Below are 18,841 nucleotides of genomic sequence, written 5' to 3' on the forward strand. Positions count from 1 at the left end.
CTTCTGTATCTCCACGTATTGCTAAGTGTTCTTGTTCATTGAAGAGTGTCAAACCAGGATGTGATTTTTATACATAAAAACCCCAAAATGGCGAAGCCTCAGGGTGGCATGGTTTGGGTGAGCTCCACATGTCATGGCCAGCCAATGAGACTAAAGTCTCTCTGGCTTTGAGCATGTCAGTCTGCTCTCTGGCTGAGTTAACTCACAACAATGATGAAGTTATATACATACCAAAGAATTTTTAAAATAAATTTATGATTTATGATTATATCACTAAAAAAAAGACTCTTATCACTTGAGTTAATGGAGAGAGAAATCAAATTAGTGCTGGCCTGGGAGCTCAGCATTTTTGGAAAACATTCACAGTGCCAGAAGATATACATGTGGTAGGGAAAAGGTGTACAACAATTTCACCCAGGTGATAACCCTGTGATCCATCATAATATCTGGCCTGGCAAGAGATGTTCACTGGTGCAAGAGTAACATGAATGCTATTGGAGTAATCAACCAGCTTTTGTTTGTACTTAAAGCCCACAACATGAGTTAGGTCATTGGGGCAAAATGGTGAAAGAGGACCCTTTATTCAGTCTAAGTGACAGTGTGACCAACACATTTTGGAAATAAGTTTATAGAATTCTCAAAAGGCTAAAATTGAAACGGCTACAGGATCTAGTATGTGCCCAAATAACTCTGTATGCTATGACAGACACCAAAGCATTCCTGTTATATTATCTAAGAAGTTGATTCAGTGTCAATGTTTGTCACTGTTGAATGGATGGATGGATGGATAATGAAAATGCACCATATACAAACAGAATGGAAATCTGTATAATACTAATAAAAACTAATTTTTGTAAAATTGAATTGATCTGGAAGTATTTATACGGGTAAGTTAACTCATGCTCAGATAAGCTAAAGTTCAAATGTTTTAACTAACTTTTGCAGCATAGATGAATAATGTTGATCCAAGAAGCCATAGGTTTCTAAGCAAAATAAAAAAAACCAAATGGAAGGTTTTGTAAAATTTAATTAAAAAACAGGAATCTAAGTTAAAACCCCAATGTCAACCTTAATTTCTCTTGATGGACAGGGATCCCTCAGAACCTTCCAAAAGAAAGAATATTACCAACCGGGCATGGTGGCGCACGCCTTTAATCCCAGCACTTGGGAGGCAGAGGCGGGCGAATCGCTGTGAGTTCAAGGCCAGCCTGGTCTACAAAGTGAGTCCAGGACAGCCAAGGCTGCACAGAGACACCCTGTCTCGAAAATTAAAAAAAAGAAAGAAAGAAAGAAAGAATATTACCATTGTTCTTAGTCACCCATTAGAAACAAATGATGAGCGCCTATGGCTGAAGTCCTCATGAATAAAGACGCAGAAATTAAGCTGCAACTGATCTGGAAGATTCCTCCATACTGCTTTATGTTTTTAGTGCAGGAAAGCTGATGGAGAAGAAAGGTCATCCATCTAGTTACCCAGATGTAGGTACAGCACTGACGTAAAAGTTAAGAAGTGGAATGGATGTTTGGGTGGCAATCAACCATCTCTCATAAGATTTTATGCCTGCTCCATGAAAGTACGTACACACATGTTATATAAACCTTGTCAAAAACATGTATGATTTGTGAGGTCACAAGATCAAGGGAAGAATTTCTACTAATCTACTGACAAATGGACAGGCAGTCGTTCAGCCTTCGGCATGTTTATTCTTATGTCCATTGACACTTATTTTAAACTTGATTTATTTTTGGTATTTACTGCCTCTACCTCCCTTCTCCACTTCAAACACTTCTGACATGCCAAAAATACATATGAGAGAAAGAAGTTTATTGGAGAAATGTGTGTAAACCTGCCTGCTTCTCCTCGTGGTTTAAACTTGTGGAAGCATCTTGCTTTCTCTCTGGGAGCACCATCCTCCAAGGACTCCTATTTGAGTCCTCTTGCTCTCTGTCAGCTTCAAGATGCCATCATTTCTCCATTGGTCCATTTCTTTAAACTGCGACACATTTTCCCTCTCAATCCTCTCCAATACCTCTCTCTCTCTCTCTCTCTCTCTCTCTCTCTCTCTCTCTCTCTCTCTTTCTCTTGCTCTCTCTCGTTCCCCTATTTATACTTCTCATAGTCCTCAGAATTCAACTAACTGCACCTGACAAAGACCATTTCCAACACAAGGCAATCATCACCTATGGACAAACTAAATCCCATACTAAGACCTTAAACTTGAGAATAAAACAGATACACCTTTACATAACTTACCTGATCTACAAATTTCTGACAAAGAGTGGGATTATTTTTCATAACCTGTGGCAAAATGCTCCACTGATACTTTGACAATGTCTCTGAAAGTTAACTGAAGGTATGCTAAATGCAAATGTATGAGAATCTTCAGGATGCAATTCAATAGTGAGGACACAATGTTTTAGATTTATAACAATAATACAATAGTCTTTGCGACTAGCAACAGGAGAAAGAAGACCAGCTTGAACGGCCCCCATATGAGGCATATTCCTATTTACAGTTCTTTTTTAAAATCTTTTAATTAATTTATTCATATTACATCTCAATGGTTATCCCATCCCTTGTATATTTCTGTTCCTAACTCATCCGATTTTCTCCTTACTCCCCTCCCCTGTGACTGTGACTGAGGGAGACTTCTCCCCCTTTATATCCCATAGGGTATCAAGTCTCTTCTTGGCACTCAGAGGAAGGGTAGCAGGCTATCTACAGTTCTTAAATCTTATAAAAAATTTCCATCTCCCTGATTTGTCTGCTCCAGTATCTAGTATTCCTTAAACATCATTCCCTTCTTAATTTTATGGTTTTTAGAGGTCTCTATTTAGGTATCTCCTGAGACCGATGTATTACTTCCATGAAACCAAATCCCTCTTTGCCTCTATCTTCCTTTAAAATTGCATTAGGCAGCTAAACAAAGGGAAGCTACCCGCTGATTCTTGTGCAATTGTACAGTCTCCTTTAAAGAACTAATAATAATCTTTATTTCTCCCTGGAAGTCAGAGTCAATTACTTCTGGGGGCACTTCAATTTTTTTCTTATAATTTGAACTTCTTGCAGTTATAAGGCAAAAGTTACCTAAAGGAAATGGCCCATTAAATCTTGTCCCTATTAACTATCTCCCTCGTAAAGGGAAAGCAGATAATTCTTATCTACTGTAAGATCTAATCCTGCACTTCCTGATGTTGCTCTTTGCAGGTCTAAGATGTTCAATTCATGGGCCAAACTATCCGAGCTACTTTGTTCCTCCTCTTTGTGCTCTCTTTCTAATTAGGGGCTAAGGGCTGGCCCTTTATCCCGTTTTTTGTTTCCCCATCTGTAAGTGAGGTCCCTTCATTGTGAAACTTTGATTTACACTCATATTTCCAATGCTTTCCTTCCTTACACTGAGGCCACAACCCTGGAGACTTGTTCATCTTTTGAAGGTCTGCTTTTCCTTGTAGCAGTCACCAGTAATATGACTCTCCTGACCACAAGGAAAAATATGAAATTTTCTAGTGGTTACCTCCTTGCAGGTTTTGACGGCATAAAAATGTTTCCATTATAAACCTATACTGTAGGCTATCCACTGGAACTAGCTCTGTCTGCGGCATTCACACTCCCTGTTTTTCTAATTAGATCCTGGCAGAGAGTATAGGCATTTTTCATGTAAGTTGTTTTAATAATATCTGATCTCTCAGAGGGAGGAACAAACCTTTGTAGCATCTCTTCTAGCCTGGCTCTTAATGGAGCAACCTCCTCCTCAGTGGATGCTTCCTCTACAAAGAACTGCATTCCACATTTGTCTAATAGCAGATCTCTAATATTTACCCACAAGGAAAATGTCTGTGCTGGTCTCTGACTTGGACCATGAGCTTCATAGTATCTCCTCATTTCTTCTCCTATTCTTTTTCAGTTCTCTAAAGGCGGGCTTCCTTCCAGTGGGAACGAGGGACTCACTTTTAACAAAAAGTCATAAAATTATGACAACTTCTTTTTTGAGGTTTTTATTCCTCTGTCTTCAGACATATGACTTACAACTGCCAAGAGCATAACTCTCTTCTAGGACTGAGATCGCCCCATGGTTCTTATCTACTTGCCCTGTTGGCTCAGCCTGTCCTTTGCTGAGGAGTCTGCAGCACTCTATGGCGAGGTCTTTATCTCTGTTTGAAAAAGTATGTAAAAAGAGGAGAGATAAACTTGCTCCCAGCAAGCCCTGTGGATCGAGCACCACCTGCCGTGGACAGGCTCAATCAGGGGTAGGTCCCTGGGAATGGGGGTTCTAGAAGAGTCAGTGAACAGAGATTAGGTGTGGCAAACAGACACACCCACTCAGATGAGTTTTGCATCTGAGGGTACTTTGCAGCTAGCAGTCTAAGTTTTTAAACATACATTTCAAAAGTGGGGGGAGTGTGCTTACATTTTCCCACAGAGCAGATTCAAGCATACACAGTTCAGGTACAGAATGCAAAGTTATTGTGTTGTCGTATTTGGAATTGCAAATTTGAATGAAACAGTACCAGGTACAGAACACACAGCAAAAGACGTCATCATTTCTAAGTTACTGGCTTGGTATCAATATGTATGTGTTCCTTTTTCCAGGGTCAATGTTCTCTCCCTAACAAAATTTGTGCCCAGCACCAGTGTGCCAAGACTGTTTTTCCTTTTCTATCAGTTCCCTCTTCTGATATCTGAGTACCACTACCTGGAATCTTTTGAAATACTCCACTTCTTTATAGACCATAGCATAACTTATTAAATAATGGTTAATTTCTAGTCATGTTTCTTTTAAAAGTTGAATTGAAGCAGGACTACTCTGGACCTGGACAGTTCCTGGCTGCAGTCCCAAGTCAGGGTCATCTCGTAGTGACCATGTTTATGTCTGAGATTCCTACTTTGGGAGTGAAATGCAGCTAAAACTAAAGAATGAAGATATATCAAAACACAATGAAAGAAATTTAACAGCAGCTTTTCTCCCAGCAGAAAATCAACCCCAGTCGAGGAGATACTTGCCTTTTCGGGGGTCTTAGCATCAGCCCTGTGTAGTATTTGTCACACAGATTCCACTGGAGGGGTGACAAAGCCTGACTCCCTGACTTCCATCCCAGGACTAATACTGCACAAAGAGAACCATTTAACTAAGTCCGTGAAGAAGCACACATGCATACACACTACATAAGTAAATAAATAAATAAATAAATGTAAAATACTATGTAAAATATTTGTATTATTAAGTGTTCAACACACACAAGCAAGTGATTATTGTAAAGATGATTAAATGAACAACTGAATGTAATCTTAGCCTCTTTCACCTCTCTCATTAGTCACCTTCATCTCTTAGTTTTGTTTGCGTATCCTCAAATTCTAATCATCCATCCGTCATCTAAAAATGAGGGAATAAAACTCAACAATTCGAAGAACAATGTATTTCATTGTATAAATTCTTTACTTAACCCAGATTTAAAATATAAATATGGTTAGATGGGGATGAGGAGATGGCACACTGGATAAGAGCACTGAGAGGACTTCTATAGGTCCTGAGGCCAATTTCTACCAAGTGCATGGTGGCAAGACAATACTTCTTCACTGCCATGACTGGAATGTAAAATGAAAAAAAGGAGTTTAGGGAATCAAAAAAAAGTAGAAGAAATGGTTCAGCCCACAGTATTGAATTAGAAAATTGAGAATCTGGGAGAAAGACAGTGATTTAAACTCAAATATTCGGCTTACATTCTCATGAACAAGGATTGGTTGGGTGTAGGACTGCTTGCTATTTATTAGGATTTGAAACAAGGAACACAGATCTGATGTTCTCTCTAGATCTTGCTGAACCTTTAAATATCAACCTTTAATTTGTAAACAAGATAGATGATTTTGGATATAGCAATACTAAGTAGATTTCTGTATTGGACCTGTTTATTGATATTCAAGTCAATGGAAGCAAAAGCTTTGTTTGGATAATCTGTATCAGTAAAAAGTTTAGAATGGTCCCCATATGCTTGCTTTTCGAGTCTCAATTGCTTTAAATGTGTAAATCTCTCTCTGCCTTGGGTTTTACAATGCAATTCCCAATGTGTCCCCATAAATTGGAGTGTTGTGAGTCCTTCCTTAACCATTTCTGTATGTTTCCATGTTGATCATCTAACAGAATACACTGAGATCATTTTTATTTTCCTCACATAATCATTTTGTTTGGACATTCAAAGGAACACATTTGAACAAAAGAATTTTCTCCCAGGGGCTTTAAATTTTAAAACATATGTGAGTTCATTGAACCTTTACCTGAACTATTCACATATTTATTTACCTACCCATGCTTTTCCTATAGACTCTGGATATCGGTTGCACCCCAGGGAAGAGAGTGTTAAAAATTCCTCCAGCAATCAGCATCAATGTGGAAAACAAGGAAACAAGAACATACAGCTAGAGTCTCTTTGACCAGAGAAATAAAAGCAGGTCAAAAAACATAGGTGCTCATTTCATGTGTGGATAGCAGTTCAGATTCCACATTGCCCAGGTTTAAGGCAGGACAAGTATGTGTGCTTGGATTTTCCATTTCTTGCTACTGAACATGTCCCTTCTCCTGGCCAGTTTCATTCATCCTAGGTGTTATTGGAGAATGAAGTTGAAGGAAGATAAAGTACTGGACTTGGGGCCAAATTGTGTCTTCTTCCTTGGAATCGACCCTGAGAAACTAGGCAGAGAGCATTGGAACAAATATCTGAATAAATTGTAAGTGCTTTTTAAATATCTTCCATTTAAATATCCTGACACATATTTCGTGGGGTATTTGATGAGGATCATAGCAATACTTTGAGTCTGTTACCCTGTTCCCATCGCCTGTATAACAAGAGTGAACTATTACTTCTTTACAGACACATTGCTTTTTTCTACTTATAATGATCTTCAGGAATTTTCTGATTTTATTTCTGTTAGGCACCTCATTGAAAGCAGTAGGCTGACTGAAAAACAACATCTCTCATACTGACCCAGCATATATAGTCCTCCTAATCATAGTTTCCATTATACCATAGCGAGTGATGTATGACTGAAAACAATCCCATGTATTTCAACAAGTTTTATCCTAAGTACATTACAGTAAATGACTGTACAGTCTGCTGTATCTCCTTGTGCATGTAGTGTTTGTTCTGTTTGTGTTAGTAGTGTTTGTGCTACACGTGGCTCTTTAGAGCTTCCACATAGATACAAAGACACTCTCTCCAATTCCTTGTGTGTGGTCACACTATGGTTTCTGAGGCTCCACTGAGAATGGAAGTAAGAGATCAGGTTACTGGGAACTATGTTCCTGTTGTTCCATAATTACTTGTATAGGTGTACAAAGACTAGCTTTTATATACAACCAAGGTGAGTTCTTCACACTCTTGGACTGTAATGAATATGTTTGGATTTTTTTAAAAGTGAGGTTATCACTCACACTGTTTACATTTTAGATCCCTTTTTTGCTTGCCTTAGTGGCAGTTGTATTATGTGATAGGTGGCAACACTTGAGAACAGAGGAGTTACTTACTAACTAAATTTTGCCATTATTTAACAGCCATACATCTTCTCCCTTTATGTATGAATTCTTTATTTTCTGAGACTTTAGACATAATTACCTCTTTCATTTCTCTTTCAGTAATTTTTCTATACATAGCTGAATGTTTTAGGAATATAGGATTCATACAAATTTTCTGACTTTCCCAGTTGTTTCAAACACAGAACATTGGACAACTAGGCTACGCATACAACTTAAATAATTGATGTTTCCCAACATTTGTTGTAGGATATAGTTATTGAAAGCACAAGTCCCAAATCTGAATTCCTTTTTCTGTTTCTGAAATTCTCAATGATACATGTTCTGTATAGGTAAAGAATATTCGAATAGAGACTATTTTTAAAAATAAAAACAACATAGAGATACAATTTTTAAATGGAAACTACATAATTCTGAGTGAATCATTCAGAATCATGTAATATGTTTGATGTACATGGGACAGATAGCACTTGACATGGAAGAGAGATGAATTATTTTTTCTCATAAACAAAACTACAATATGCTATGGTTTTATGCCAATTGATGCGTTGATTTTTTTTATTTAAAAACTAACATTCTCACACATCTTTGTATTCTATTTTATAAACATAAATTATGGCATTTACAAAGCTACTGGAAGTTCTGAATGTTTCTTGTTCTCAGTAGAGAGCTACAGTTATGTTAGTGTTACCAGAAAGTTAGGCAAAATAATGTTTTTTGAGACATTTTTTTGTAATGTCTTGGTTATTATGGACTCATTTGATAGAAAATGATGTCTCCAATCTAACAGTAATCTGACTGCATCTGCCTTCCTGAGTGCTGGCATTTCAAGGCATGTACCACCACATCTAGCTAAGGATGTCTTCTCTAAGAAAAAATATGTTACCAGGATATGCACAGTGTGAGTACATCACATGTGTGTGTAAACAAAAATAGATGAATCAAAATTGGGTGGTGGTTTGTGACCTTAATCTCTGATCTCAGGAAAAGAAGCAGGTGTGTGTCTGTACATTTGAGTCAGAATTTTAAAAGCCGTGGATTTTATTATCATATTGTGGCCTAAAAAATTATTGTCCACACAAACATGTGCATACATATTTTTATCAATTATTTTTTAGATATAAGAATTTGGATAACAACAAAATTTACAAAAGGTTTTTATTTCTCTAGTAGTCAAACTGGAAGCAAAAACGCAGGAGATAGAGATGGATATGAGGTGATTTGTTAAATATATTGCTTCTAATTATAAATAAATTTAAGTACAGTAGCCAAATCTAGCCCATTATAATGGCAACTGTGCACTCCTAATACTTTCTTTAACTGCCTTAGCTAATTTCATTAATTTCATGATTAAAACCTAAGGCATCTCACAATCACATATATTTTTATATTGCTCAAAAATTTCAAATTAAAGATTTCTTTAGAAATTCTCTTTGGTCAAACCTATGCTCGTGTCCTTACCTTCTGAGACAGCATCCAAAACAAGACATAAAAACAGTCTCTGTGGAAGATGTCAATATCACATAGTACATGTGGGAGACACACTCTCAGGAGTGTTTAAAGCTTTTGTAATTTCCAGCTTCTCATGTCATTATAATCCCACAACACAGGACAGCTCTTTCAGTCTTTGGAGGTGGGAGGAAATACTGTTCAATAAAGGATATTTCTTGTATTCATTACAAATGATTAGCTGAAGATACTTGTAATAATGTTTATTATCTGAGGCCGTTGGGGTCACTTGGAGTTAGTGATTAATTCCTTGTAAAACTCTTAAGTATTTTTGTAAAGTATCCCTTATTCTTTCTCCATGTGACGCTTTCTGTACTGTTTAATAAATACAGAGAAATGCCAAAAAAAAAAAAACCCCAAATGATTAGCTGTATAACTCTGCCCATAATAAACACTGTATCCTTTTGCAGCACAACACCAAAAAGCCAGCGATTTGCTTTTGCATTGGCTTTTTCCATGGATGAAGTCAGCAGGAACCCTGTTATTTTACCAAATATCTCTGTGCTTGACTACATTGGATTTGGTTGTAAGACACTGTCACAATTGACCAGTCATATGCATATGGCCATAAACAATGTTCTACCTAATTATGACTGTACAAGAAATCCAACGTGTAGAGTGTTACTTACAGGAACAAGCTGGGAAACAACAGCAACAATACAGACATTCATGAACCTGTTCTTAAGTTACAAGGTGAGAGTTTATGGAGTGGGACTTTTGATATTATGTCTCTTTTGGTATGGTTCTGAGATTCTAAGAAGAGTTTAAGGAGGAGAATGACCTCATGATCATATCAATCTATGTTCAAGGGCCTTACTATTTACAGACATGATAGGTCTTCCACACACATGTCCTTCTTTGAAATACAGATGAGGGAAGACATAAGAGCTAATTGGTTTCTCTAGAACTCTCTGAAGAGAAATGTGTTTACAGGTTCTTACATATTCATGCTGCCTCATGCTGCTACCTGTGTCCTAGGTCGTTCTGCTTACATTTGGACCTTTCCATCCCGTCCTAAGTAATCATGAACAATATCCTTTTCTATATCAGATGGGCCCTAAGGACATATCTCTGGCCCTGGCCATGGTCTCCTTCATAATTTATTTCAGATGGAACTGGGTTAAGCTAGTCATCTCAGACAATGATCAGGGCATACAATTTCTCTCATATTTGAGGAGAGAGATGGAAATAAACACAGTCTGCTTTGCCTTTGTGAACATGATCCCAGTCAACATGGAGCTATACATGTCAAGAGCAGAAGTGTATTACAACCAAATCATGACATCTTCCACAAATGTTGTCATCGTTTATGGTGACATAGAGTGTACACTAGCTTTGAGTGTAAGAAGGTGGGAATCTCTAGGTATAAAGAGAATATGGATCACAACCTCTCAGTGGGATGATGCTATAAGTAAGAGGGACTACACACTGGACTCATTTCATGGGACTCTTACTTTTACACACCATCATCCAGACATTTCAGGTTTCAAGAATTTTGTCCAGACATTGAATCCTATCAAATACTCTGACAAATATCTGGCAAGCCTGGAGTGGATGAACTTTAGCTGTGATTACTTGGCATCTAACTGTAACACAATGAAGAACTGCTCATCCAATGCCACATTACAGTGGCTAATGGAAAATTCTTTTGACATGGCCTTTAGTGGTAGCAGTTATGACATATACAATGCTGTGTATGCCTATGCCAATGCCAATCATGAGTGGTTATTTCACTACATACTTCAACAAGAAATAAGCACATGGAACAACTACAATCATCAGTGCTTTAAGGTACTGTTTCTTCTGTTGTATAATATTTGGTGTCATCAAAGACATACTTTTATAAGGCTCTCACAGGTGCCATCTCAGTGTAGTAAAAATGAAAGATAAAGCTTGATAGGGTGAAAGTGAGAGAGAGGGGTTAATGGGAAGATCCAAGTGAGGGGATAACAATTGGGATGTAATCTGAATGAATTATTTAAGGGAAAAAGAAAAGAAATACAAGTAAAAATGCAATATATAAAGGTTCTAGTGTGGTAGGGAATTTTGTTTATGGTGGTTATTGACTTTGATACACAGAACCTTAATATGCACACACCGGTTCAAAACTGGAAGCATAATCAGTGTTTGCAAATTAATCCTCTCCATAATATAAGGATAAGCCCTTGTTCATTAATTGTCATATAAGTTGTAATACTTGTATGGACGGTTTTCCCAAGGTTTTTAAACTGATTCAGCACCCACTGTAAGTATGAGGATCCTTACTTCAGTTGGTGAAAGTAACTACATAGGAAATAGTGCTGGAATTCAATTACATATATAAATGTTTGCTCATATGTGAGAAATTATACTTATCACTTTGTATCTCTGTATGTTTTTCCTGTTGTTGTGCATCTCATTGCATATATTTGTTGCTGTTGCTGTGTATAGATGTTTCTATTCTATCTGCGATCTTCCCATTTATCTGTGGATGTGAACATACATTTTTGTATGTAGCAATGTTTTTCTGTATGTGTGTTTGTGCCTGTTTATATCTTTTTGAGTATATTTGTCATTGAACTTGTTGTGAGGTGAATAAGTCTGTATTTTTTTATGTTTCGGTCAATGTGCTTGCATATAGGTATATCTGCATTGCTGTGTGTGTGTGTGTGTGTGTGTGTGTGTGTGTGTGTGTGTGTGTGACTTTATGTATGCCTGGCTTTATTCCTGCCTATCTGTATATGTTGGATGTGACCACCAATTTATCTGTCTTTGTCATTCTACGTGGTTTTTTTATCTGTTTTTCTCCTGAGTACTTGTCAGGCTATGTGTGTGAATATGCTTTTTATTCTTCTACATCTGTATGTTTCTCTACCTGGGAGTGCTTGTATGCATATAAGTTTGGCGACATGTGTGTGTATTTGTGTGTAAATAATTGTGTTCCTGTATTGTGTGTATCTTCTGTATGATTAAGGAACCTTTCTATGTGTAGTAACATGTGTATGTGTGTCTGTTAGTGTCTATGTGTGTGTCAGTGTGTGTGTCTGTGTGTTCATACTGCATATCTCATTTGGTTCTGGAAATATGTTTCTGGTTTTGACAGTATAATCTTGAAATCTATAAAATCCCAGGGACATTATGGTAATTTTTAATTTTAGTTAATTTATCTATTCTCTTATAATCTGATGGTCGGCTCTTCTCTCAGATTCTCCTGGTTGCACTTTACATCCATCCCCACTACCCTACTCCTCAGAAAAGAGGATCCCTCTTAACAACTCACCGAATCTCATCAAGTGAGTCAAGGCTGAGCATTTCCTCTTCCCTGTGGCCAGGGGAAGAATCTCTACCAGGTTGTAGTGATCATACAGATTGCAAATGTGTCTTAATCTGAGACATCCTGATTGATCCTCATTATAGGGCACACATGAAACCTGAGGTGTTTATATGTTTAGGGGTCCTAGGTCCAGTCTATGCATGATTCTTAGTGTGTGTTTCAAACTACACAAGCTGCTCTGGGCCATGGTTAGCTAGAAATTCTGGCCTACTTGTGGAGATCTGTTACTCCCAGATTCTTTTTCCTTTCCTCCCAACTTTTTATCTAGACTTCATACATTTTACTGTGTATTTGGCTGTGAATCTCAGCATCTGCTTCCATCTACTTCTGGGTGTAGGTTCTCAGAGAACAGCTTTGCTAGGCTCCCATGTTCAAGCATAGCAGAATGTCGTTAATAGTGTCAGCGTCCACCATTCTTCCATGGGGTAGGTCTCCTGTTGATGCAGGCATTGTTTGGACATCTCCTCAATCTTAACGCTATATATATCCTTGCATTTCCCATAGGCAGGGTAAATTTTGGGCTGAAGTTTTGTTGGGTTGCTTGGTGTTCCTCTCCCTTCCCAAAGTGTCCTGTGTAGTCTCCATGACCCTTGTTACTTGGAGTCTCACCTAGACTCTCCCCCATATCCTCGTAGAAGCCCACCATGTCTTAGGTATCCAGATCATCACAGAGATGTTAATTTTGTTTATCCAGTTGCTTTAATTGAATTTTTGCTCCTGGGTAGGTTCATTAAATTTGCCTTTGGGATAAAGTCAGATTTCACTGTCTGGATTCAAGAAAGGGATTATGCACTACAGTATGCTATTTCTATTTCAGTTTTATGACATTCTGAGGAATATCCACTTCACAAATCCAGTTGGTGACAGAGTAAATATGAACCAACTGCAGGAGGAATATGACATTTTCTACTTATCCAATTGGCAACAAGGTCTTGAAATTAAGGTGAAGATTGGAAGTTTCAGCCCATATTTTCCACACGGTCAACAGCTCTATTTATCTGCAGAGATGATGGAATGGGCCACAGGAATTACAAAGGTAGGTCTTGATTTATTGTACTGATTTACCTGACTCACCAGTAAACACTCACATGTGTGCACATTCTAAATTAGTGATATAAAATAGATAGTCATGTATGGAATCAAAAGTTTTCCTATTATACTATGTTTCTTATTTTCGCTTTTTGATGTGATATATTTATTCCTCCTTTGAACATTCTATTTCCATACAGTTACATTTATCATATCAGAGGTCTTTCTGGTTTTTAATAGGACTATAACATTGTCTATTACTACTGTTCAATATTACTTGCTCTAAAATGAGCAATAATTTCTTGGTTCCAGTTTTATTACAAAACAGTGATTTTTCCATTTCTGTTGGGCCTCCGGCACAAATGTCAAATATATTGAGGTTGTTTCAGCATGGAGTAAGGAAAAATATATAAATCATTCATTTTACTATGTAATACTGCTTAATTATTTTTACATTGAGCTTCTAAAGTTTAAATGTTTATATATGTATATATATAAAACTTTCATGAACCATGTTAGATTTTCTAAGATTTGTAAACTTAGTTTTTATCAAATTAATTTTTCTTTCACTTTTTTATAAATGTTTTATCTGTACGTATGTCTATGAAATACTAGCACATGTAATGCATATAGATGCCAAGAAGTGGTTCAGATTCCTGGAAACTTAAGACAGATTTTTGACAAAAAAATACGTTTTTATAGTCTCAGTTCGGTCTGCTTCATGATCAATAATTATTAATGACAATATGCCATCTCCCAAGCCCTGAGTGATACACTAGAGAAGAAATTTTTCAAGGATATAATCTTGTTTAATGCCCTGAATTATGGTAAGGTTATTGGTATAACCAATAATGGGATTGCATTTTTAATTCTATAAATGAGGTGGATTGATAGTAATACAAATGTGGCTTTAACAAAAGAAATTTCACATGCTATATGCTGTGTATATTATTCGTATGAATTCTGATGTGGGTGGTGTTAAGGTATTTACTTCAAATTACCCAATTCAAACTTCATCGAATTTTAAAGATTTAAATTCAGGAGTGTCTTTAATTTTTATTTCAAGTGATATGTCATATTCCTCAGAAAATATAAAATTTAAAGTAAATTATTCTCTTCAGTGTGGTGAGAAAAGAGTATCTAAGGGGAAAACATGTGAATTTCAGGTGTAGCTACTGAAATACATATCAATTCTGTAGTAAGAAATGATAACTCGTATTTGTTATAACCACATCTAAGTAGAATATTACATAAGCAAACACGGGATGAGTATACAGAAGTCAAACAATATAAACAATGCTCTGATCCCCCATGTACATATCACAATACAAAAAAAAATAAGCATCAATATGAAGATATGGAAAGATCGAACATAACTCCAATATTTTAGACTTAAATGAAAGAATGTTCAATGACATATTAAACAACCAATTAATAATAATTATAAGAGGATCCAAGATGGGAGCAAAGATAATGTACTCTGTCTTATCAGAGAGACTGAACCAAGGGACTGGGTTGAAAAATTAATAGCAAGAACTGGAACACCCTGGGTTAGAGCAGTCCACACCGTCTGAAAGATGGGTGGGTCTGACCTCAAGCCACATAAATGGGTCCACAAAGACATTTGTGTTTCTCTGTGGGCATGTACCCAGGCCCCAGAGACTGGATGTCTGTATAAGAGCAGGATCTACACTTTACATCTCAGACTCCGTGTCAGGGAGTAAACAGTGAGCTGCAGGGCACTAGAGTCTGGTTCTTCAGGCTCAACTGAAATTCCAGGCTTTGGAGCACAGGAAAATCTGACCTCAGATCCCCTTGCTAATCCACAGAAATATCCCAGGCACAGGAATGCACTGGCCTGGTCTCCAAAGCCACACACACACTCAACCCAGCCCTGTGCATTGCCACACAATCTCAAACTGAATTGTGGGTTATAGGACCTAAAAAGAAATTTTAGAAATGAAAACAGAACCTGTAGAGAGAAGCAGCCCCATCAAAATACAGGAAAGGGAAGTAAGAATCTCAGGTGTAGAAGATACAATGGAATAATTTGATGAGACCATCAAAGAAAATGTTTACAAATTCCTGACATAAAACATCCAAGGAATCAAGGAGAGCACTAAAAGATGAGACCTAAGAATAATAGGATTTGAGGAAAGAGAAGATGCCAGGATCCAAACCCAGGATAATATTTGCAACAAAATAATAGAAGAAAACTTCTGCAATTTGAAGAAAGAGATGCTTATAGGCATATACGACACCTACAGTCCACCATGTAGAGTAGACTATAAAAAAAAATCATGTTGCCACATAATAACCAAAACACAAAATGCACAGAACAAAGAAAAAGCATTAAAAGCATCAAGAGAAAATGGCCAAGTAACTTACAATTCCAAACATACCAGAATCACATTTGAGTTTTCAGCAGAAGCCATGAAAGCCAGAGGGGCCTGGGCAGAGGTATTACAATCTTAATAGTCTTGAGATGACAATCTATATTACTATACCCAATAAAAAGTTCACTAACCATAGATGAAGAAAATTAGATATTCCATGAAAAACTAAATTAAAACAGTACCTATCAAAAAATTCAGCCCTGGAAGGGGAGACCTGGTGGCACTCAGAGGATGGACAACAGGTTACCAAAAGAGACTTGATACCCTATGAGCATATACAGGGGGATGAAATCCCCCTCAGGAACAATCATAGGGGTGGGGAATAAGGGGGAAATGGGAGGGAGGGAAGAATGGGAGGATACAAGGGATGGGATAACCATTGAGATGTAACAAGAATAAATTAATTTTAAAAATGTTTAAAAATCCAGCCCTATAGAAGATGATAAGAGGAAAACTCCAAACCAAAGAGCCTAACTAAACCAAAAAAACACTGGAATTAGATTACTTCACTTTAGCAAAACAAAATCAGATAAACACACTACCACAAACGACATCAAAATAAAAGAACCTAACGTCCACCGGTCATGAAAATATTTTTCTTTTTTATTATTATTAATTTATTCAGATTACATCTAAATGTTTACCCTCTTTCTTGTTCCATCCTGCTCCACCTTTCTGCCCTCTTTCACCCTACACCCATGCCATATCTCTGCTACAAAAAAGGAAATCTGCCACTAACATATGGTCACAGCCTATCAGGTCTCATCTTCGTAGCCTTCCTATTCTTTCTCTGAGTGCTACCGGGCCTTCCCATCAAGGGGTATTTGGCAAATATGGGGCACCAGAGTTCATGTCAGAGTCAGTCCCTGCACTTCATATGACTGTGGATAACGTCCTGTCCCTTGGCTAGATCAGAGTAAGGGTTCAATATTTACTGTATTTGTCTTTGGTTGGTGCAGTAGCTTGAAAAGACCTCCTAGGTCCAGATCTGCCCATCATGATGTTCTTTTTGTAGGTTTCTAGGACCCTCTGAAAAATTCTATTTCTCTATTCTCATGTACTTCACTGACCTAGAGTCCTAATAGGGGCTCCCGCATCTATGCAAATCTCTTGGTAAGTGAAAATATTCAGGGGACATCCCAGTAGGGATAGTGTCCAGTTATATGTGAGTATATACCATGTGAGTCTTTCTGAGTCTGCATTAACTCACTCAATATGATCATTTCTAGTTCCATCCATTTGTCCACAAATTCCAGGATTTCTTTTCTTTTAAGAGCTGAGTACTATTTTATAGTGTAAATGTATCACAGTTTCTTTATCCATTCTTTGACTGAGGGACATTTAGGTTGTTTCAACATGCTGGCTATTACGAATAAGGCTGCTATGAATATGGCTGAGAGTATGACCTTGTTTTATGGAGGAGCACGTTCTGTGTGTTTTCCAAAGAGTGGAATAGCTGGATCTTGAGGTAGGCCTATTCTAAGTCTTCTGAAAAAACACCAGATTGATTTCCAAAGTGGTTGTACAAGTTTGCACTCTCACCAGCAATGAAGGAGTGTCCCCCTTTCTAAACATCCTCACCAGCTTGTGATGTCACTTTAATTTTTAACTTGGCCATTCAGATGGGTGTAAAATGGAATCTAAGGGTAATTTTGATTTGAATTTTCCTTATGACTATGGATGTTGAGCATTTCTTTAAGTGTTTTTCAAACATTCAATATTCCTCTGCTGAGAATACTGTTTAATTCTAAGCCCCATTTCCTAATTGGGTTATTTGGTTTGATGGTGTTTATTTTCTTGAGCTCTTTATGTATTTTGGATATTGGACCTTTGTTGGATGTGGGATGGGTGAAGATTTTCCCAGTCTGTATGCTGTCACTTTGTTCTGATGACAGTGTCTGTTGCCTTAAAGATGCTTCTCAGCCTCATGAGGTCCAATTTATTAGTCGTCGACCTTAAGGCCTGAGCTGTTGGAGTTCTGTCAGGAAGTGTCTCCTGTGCAAATGAGTTCCAGGCTCTTTCCTGCCTTTTCTTCTAACAGATTTAGTGACTCTGTTTTATGTTGAGGTCTTTAATGCACTGGGACTTGATTTTTGTGCATGGTAAAAATATGGGTCTACTGTATTTTTCTACATCCAGTTAGACCAGCACCACTTGTTGAAGATGCTATCTTTTTTCTGTTGAATAAATTTGGCTTCTTTTTAAAAAATCAAGTTTCCATATGTGTGTGGAGATTTTTTGGAGTCTTTGATTTGATTCCATAGATCAACTACCCTATTGCTATGCCATGACTATGCTGTTTAATTCCTGTTACTGTATAGTACAGCTTGAGATCAGATATGAAGATTCCTCTGGAGGATCTTTCATTGTACAGGATTCTTTTAGGTACTCTGGTTTTTTGTGTTTCCACATGAAACAGTGAGACACACTGAAAACTGTTCAACGTTCTACATCATTAGGGAGAATTTATGAAACCACATCTGTCACTCCATCTTACACCCATCACCATGGCTAAAATAAAAAAAACAGACTCAAGTGACAGTAAATGCTGTCAAGAATTTGGGGAAAAGGGAACACTCTTCCATTAGTGAGGGAAGTGTAAACTTGTACATCCACTAAAGAAATCAATCTGGTGCTTTCTTAGAAAATTGAGAATACTGATAATTAAGGACCCTGATATACCACTCCTGGGAATATACAAAAGAGATGCTCAACCATACAACAAATACATTTGCTCCACTATTTGCAAAACAACCAGAATCTGGAAACAATCTAGAAGCCTCTCACCCAAAGAATGTATAAAGAAACTAGGGTACATTTACACCCTGGAATCCTACTCAGCTTTTAAAAACAAGGACATCTTCAAAATTTCAGGCAAATGTATGGAACTAAAAATGTTCATCCAATGTGAGGTAACAGAGACCTAGAAATTCATGGATGGTATACATTCACTAATAAGATATCAACTCAAAATTGATGCCCTATGAGAGGCTTTCCTCAGCGATGGATTAGCACAAATGCTGGCACTTGCCACTGGACACCTGGTGGAGTGCAGAGAATGGTATTGAAGA

General features: G+C 37.3%; 1 protein-coding gene across 1 annotated transcript in view; it reads left to right on the top strand.

The window, feature by feature from the left end:
• The window catches only part of LOC311590917 (uncharacterized protein), a gene marked incomplete at its 5' end in the record, with an annotated part of 71,249 nt that overhangs the window by 19,923 nt on the left and 32,485 nt on the right, over positions 1-18,841 (top strand). The window contains 4 exons of the mRNA XM_084770210.1: positions 7,773-7,855; positions 9,443-9,725; positions 10,662-10,823; positions 13,163-13,381. Of these exons, the coding sequence (XP_084626336.1) occupies positions 7,773-7,855; positions 9,443-9,725; positions 10,662-10,823; positions 13,163-13,381 (747 nt within the window). The remainder of the gene's footprint in view (positions 1-7,772; positions 7,856-9,442; positions 9,726-10,661; positions 10,824-13,162; positions 13,382-18,841) is intronic.

The sequence above is a fragment of the Acomys minous genome (genome assembly GCF_964271855.1).
Source record: "Acomys minous genome assembly, chromosome: 20".
Classification (NCBI taxonomy): Eukaryota; Metazoa; Chordata; class Mammalia; order Rodentia; family Muridae; genus Acomys; species Acomys minous.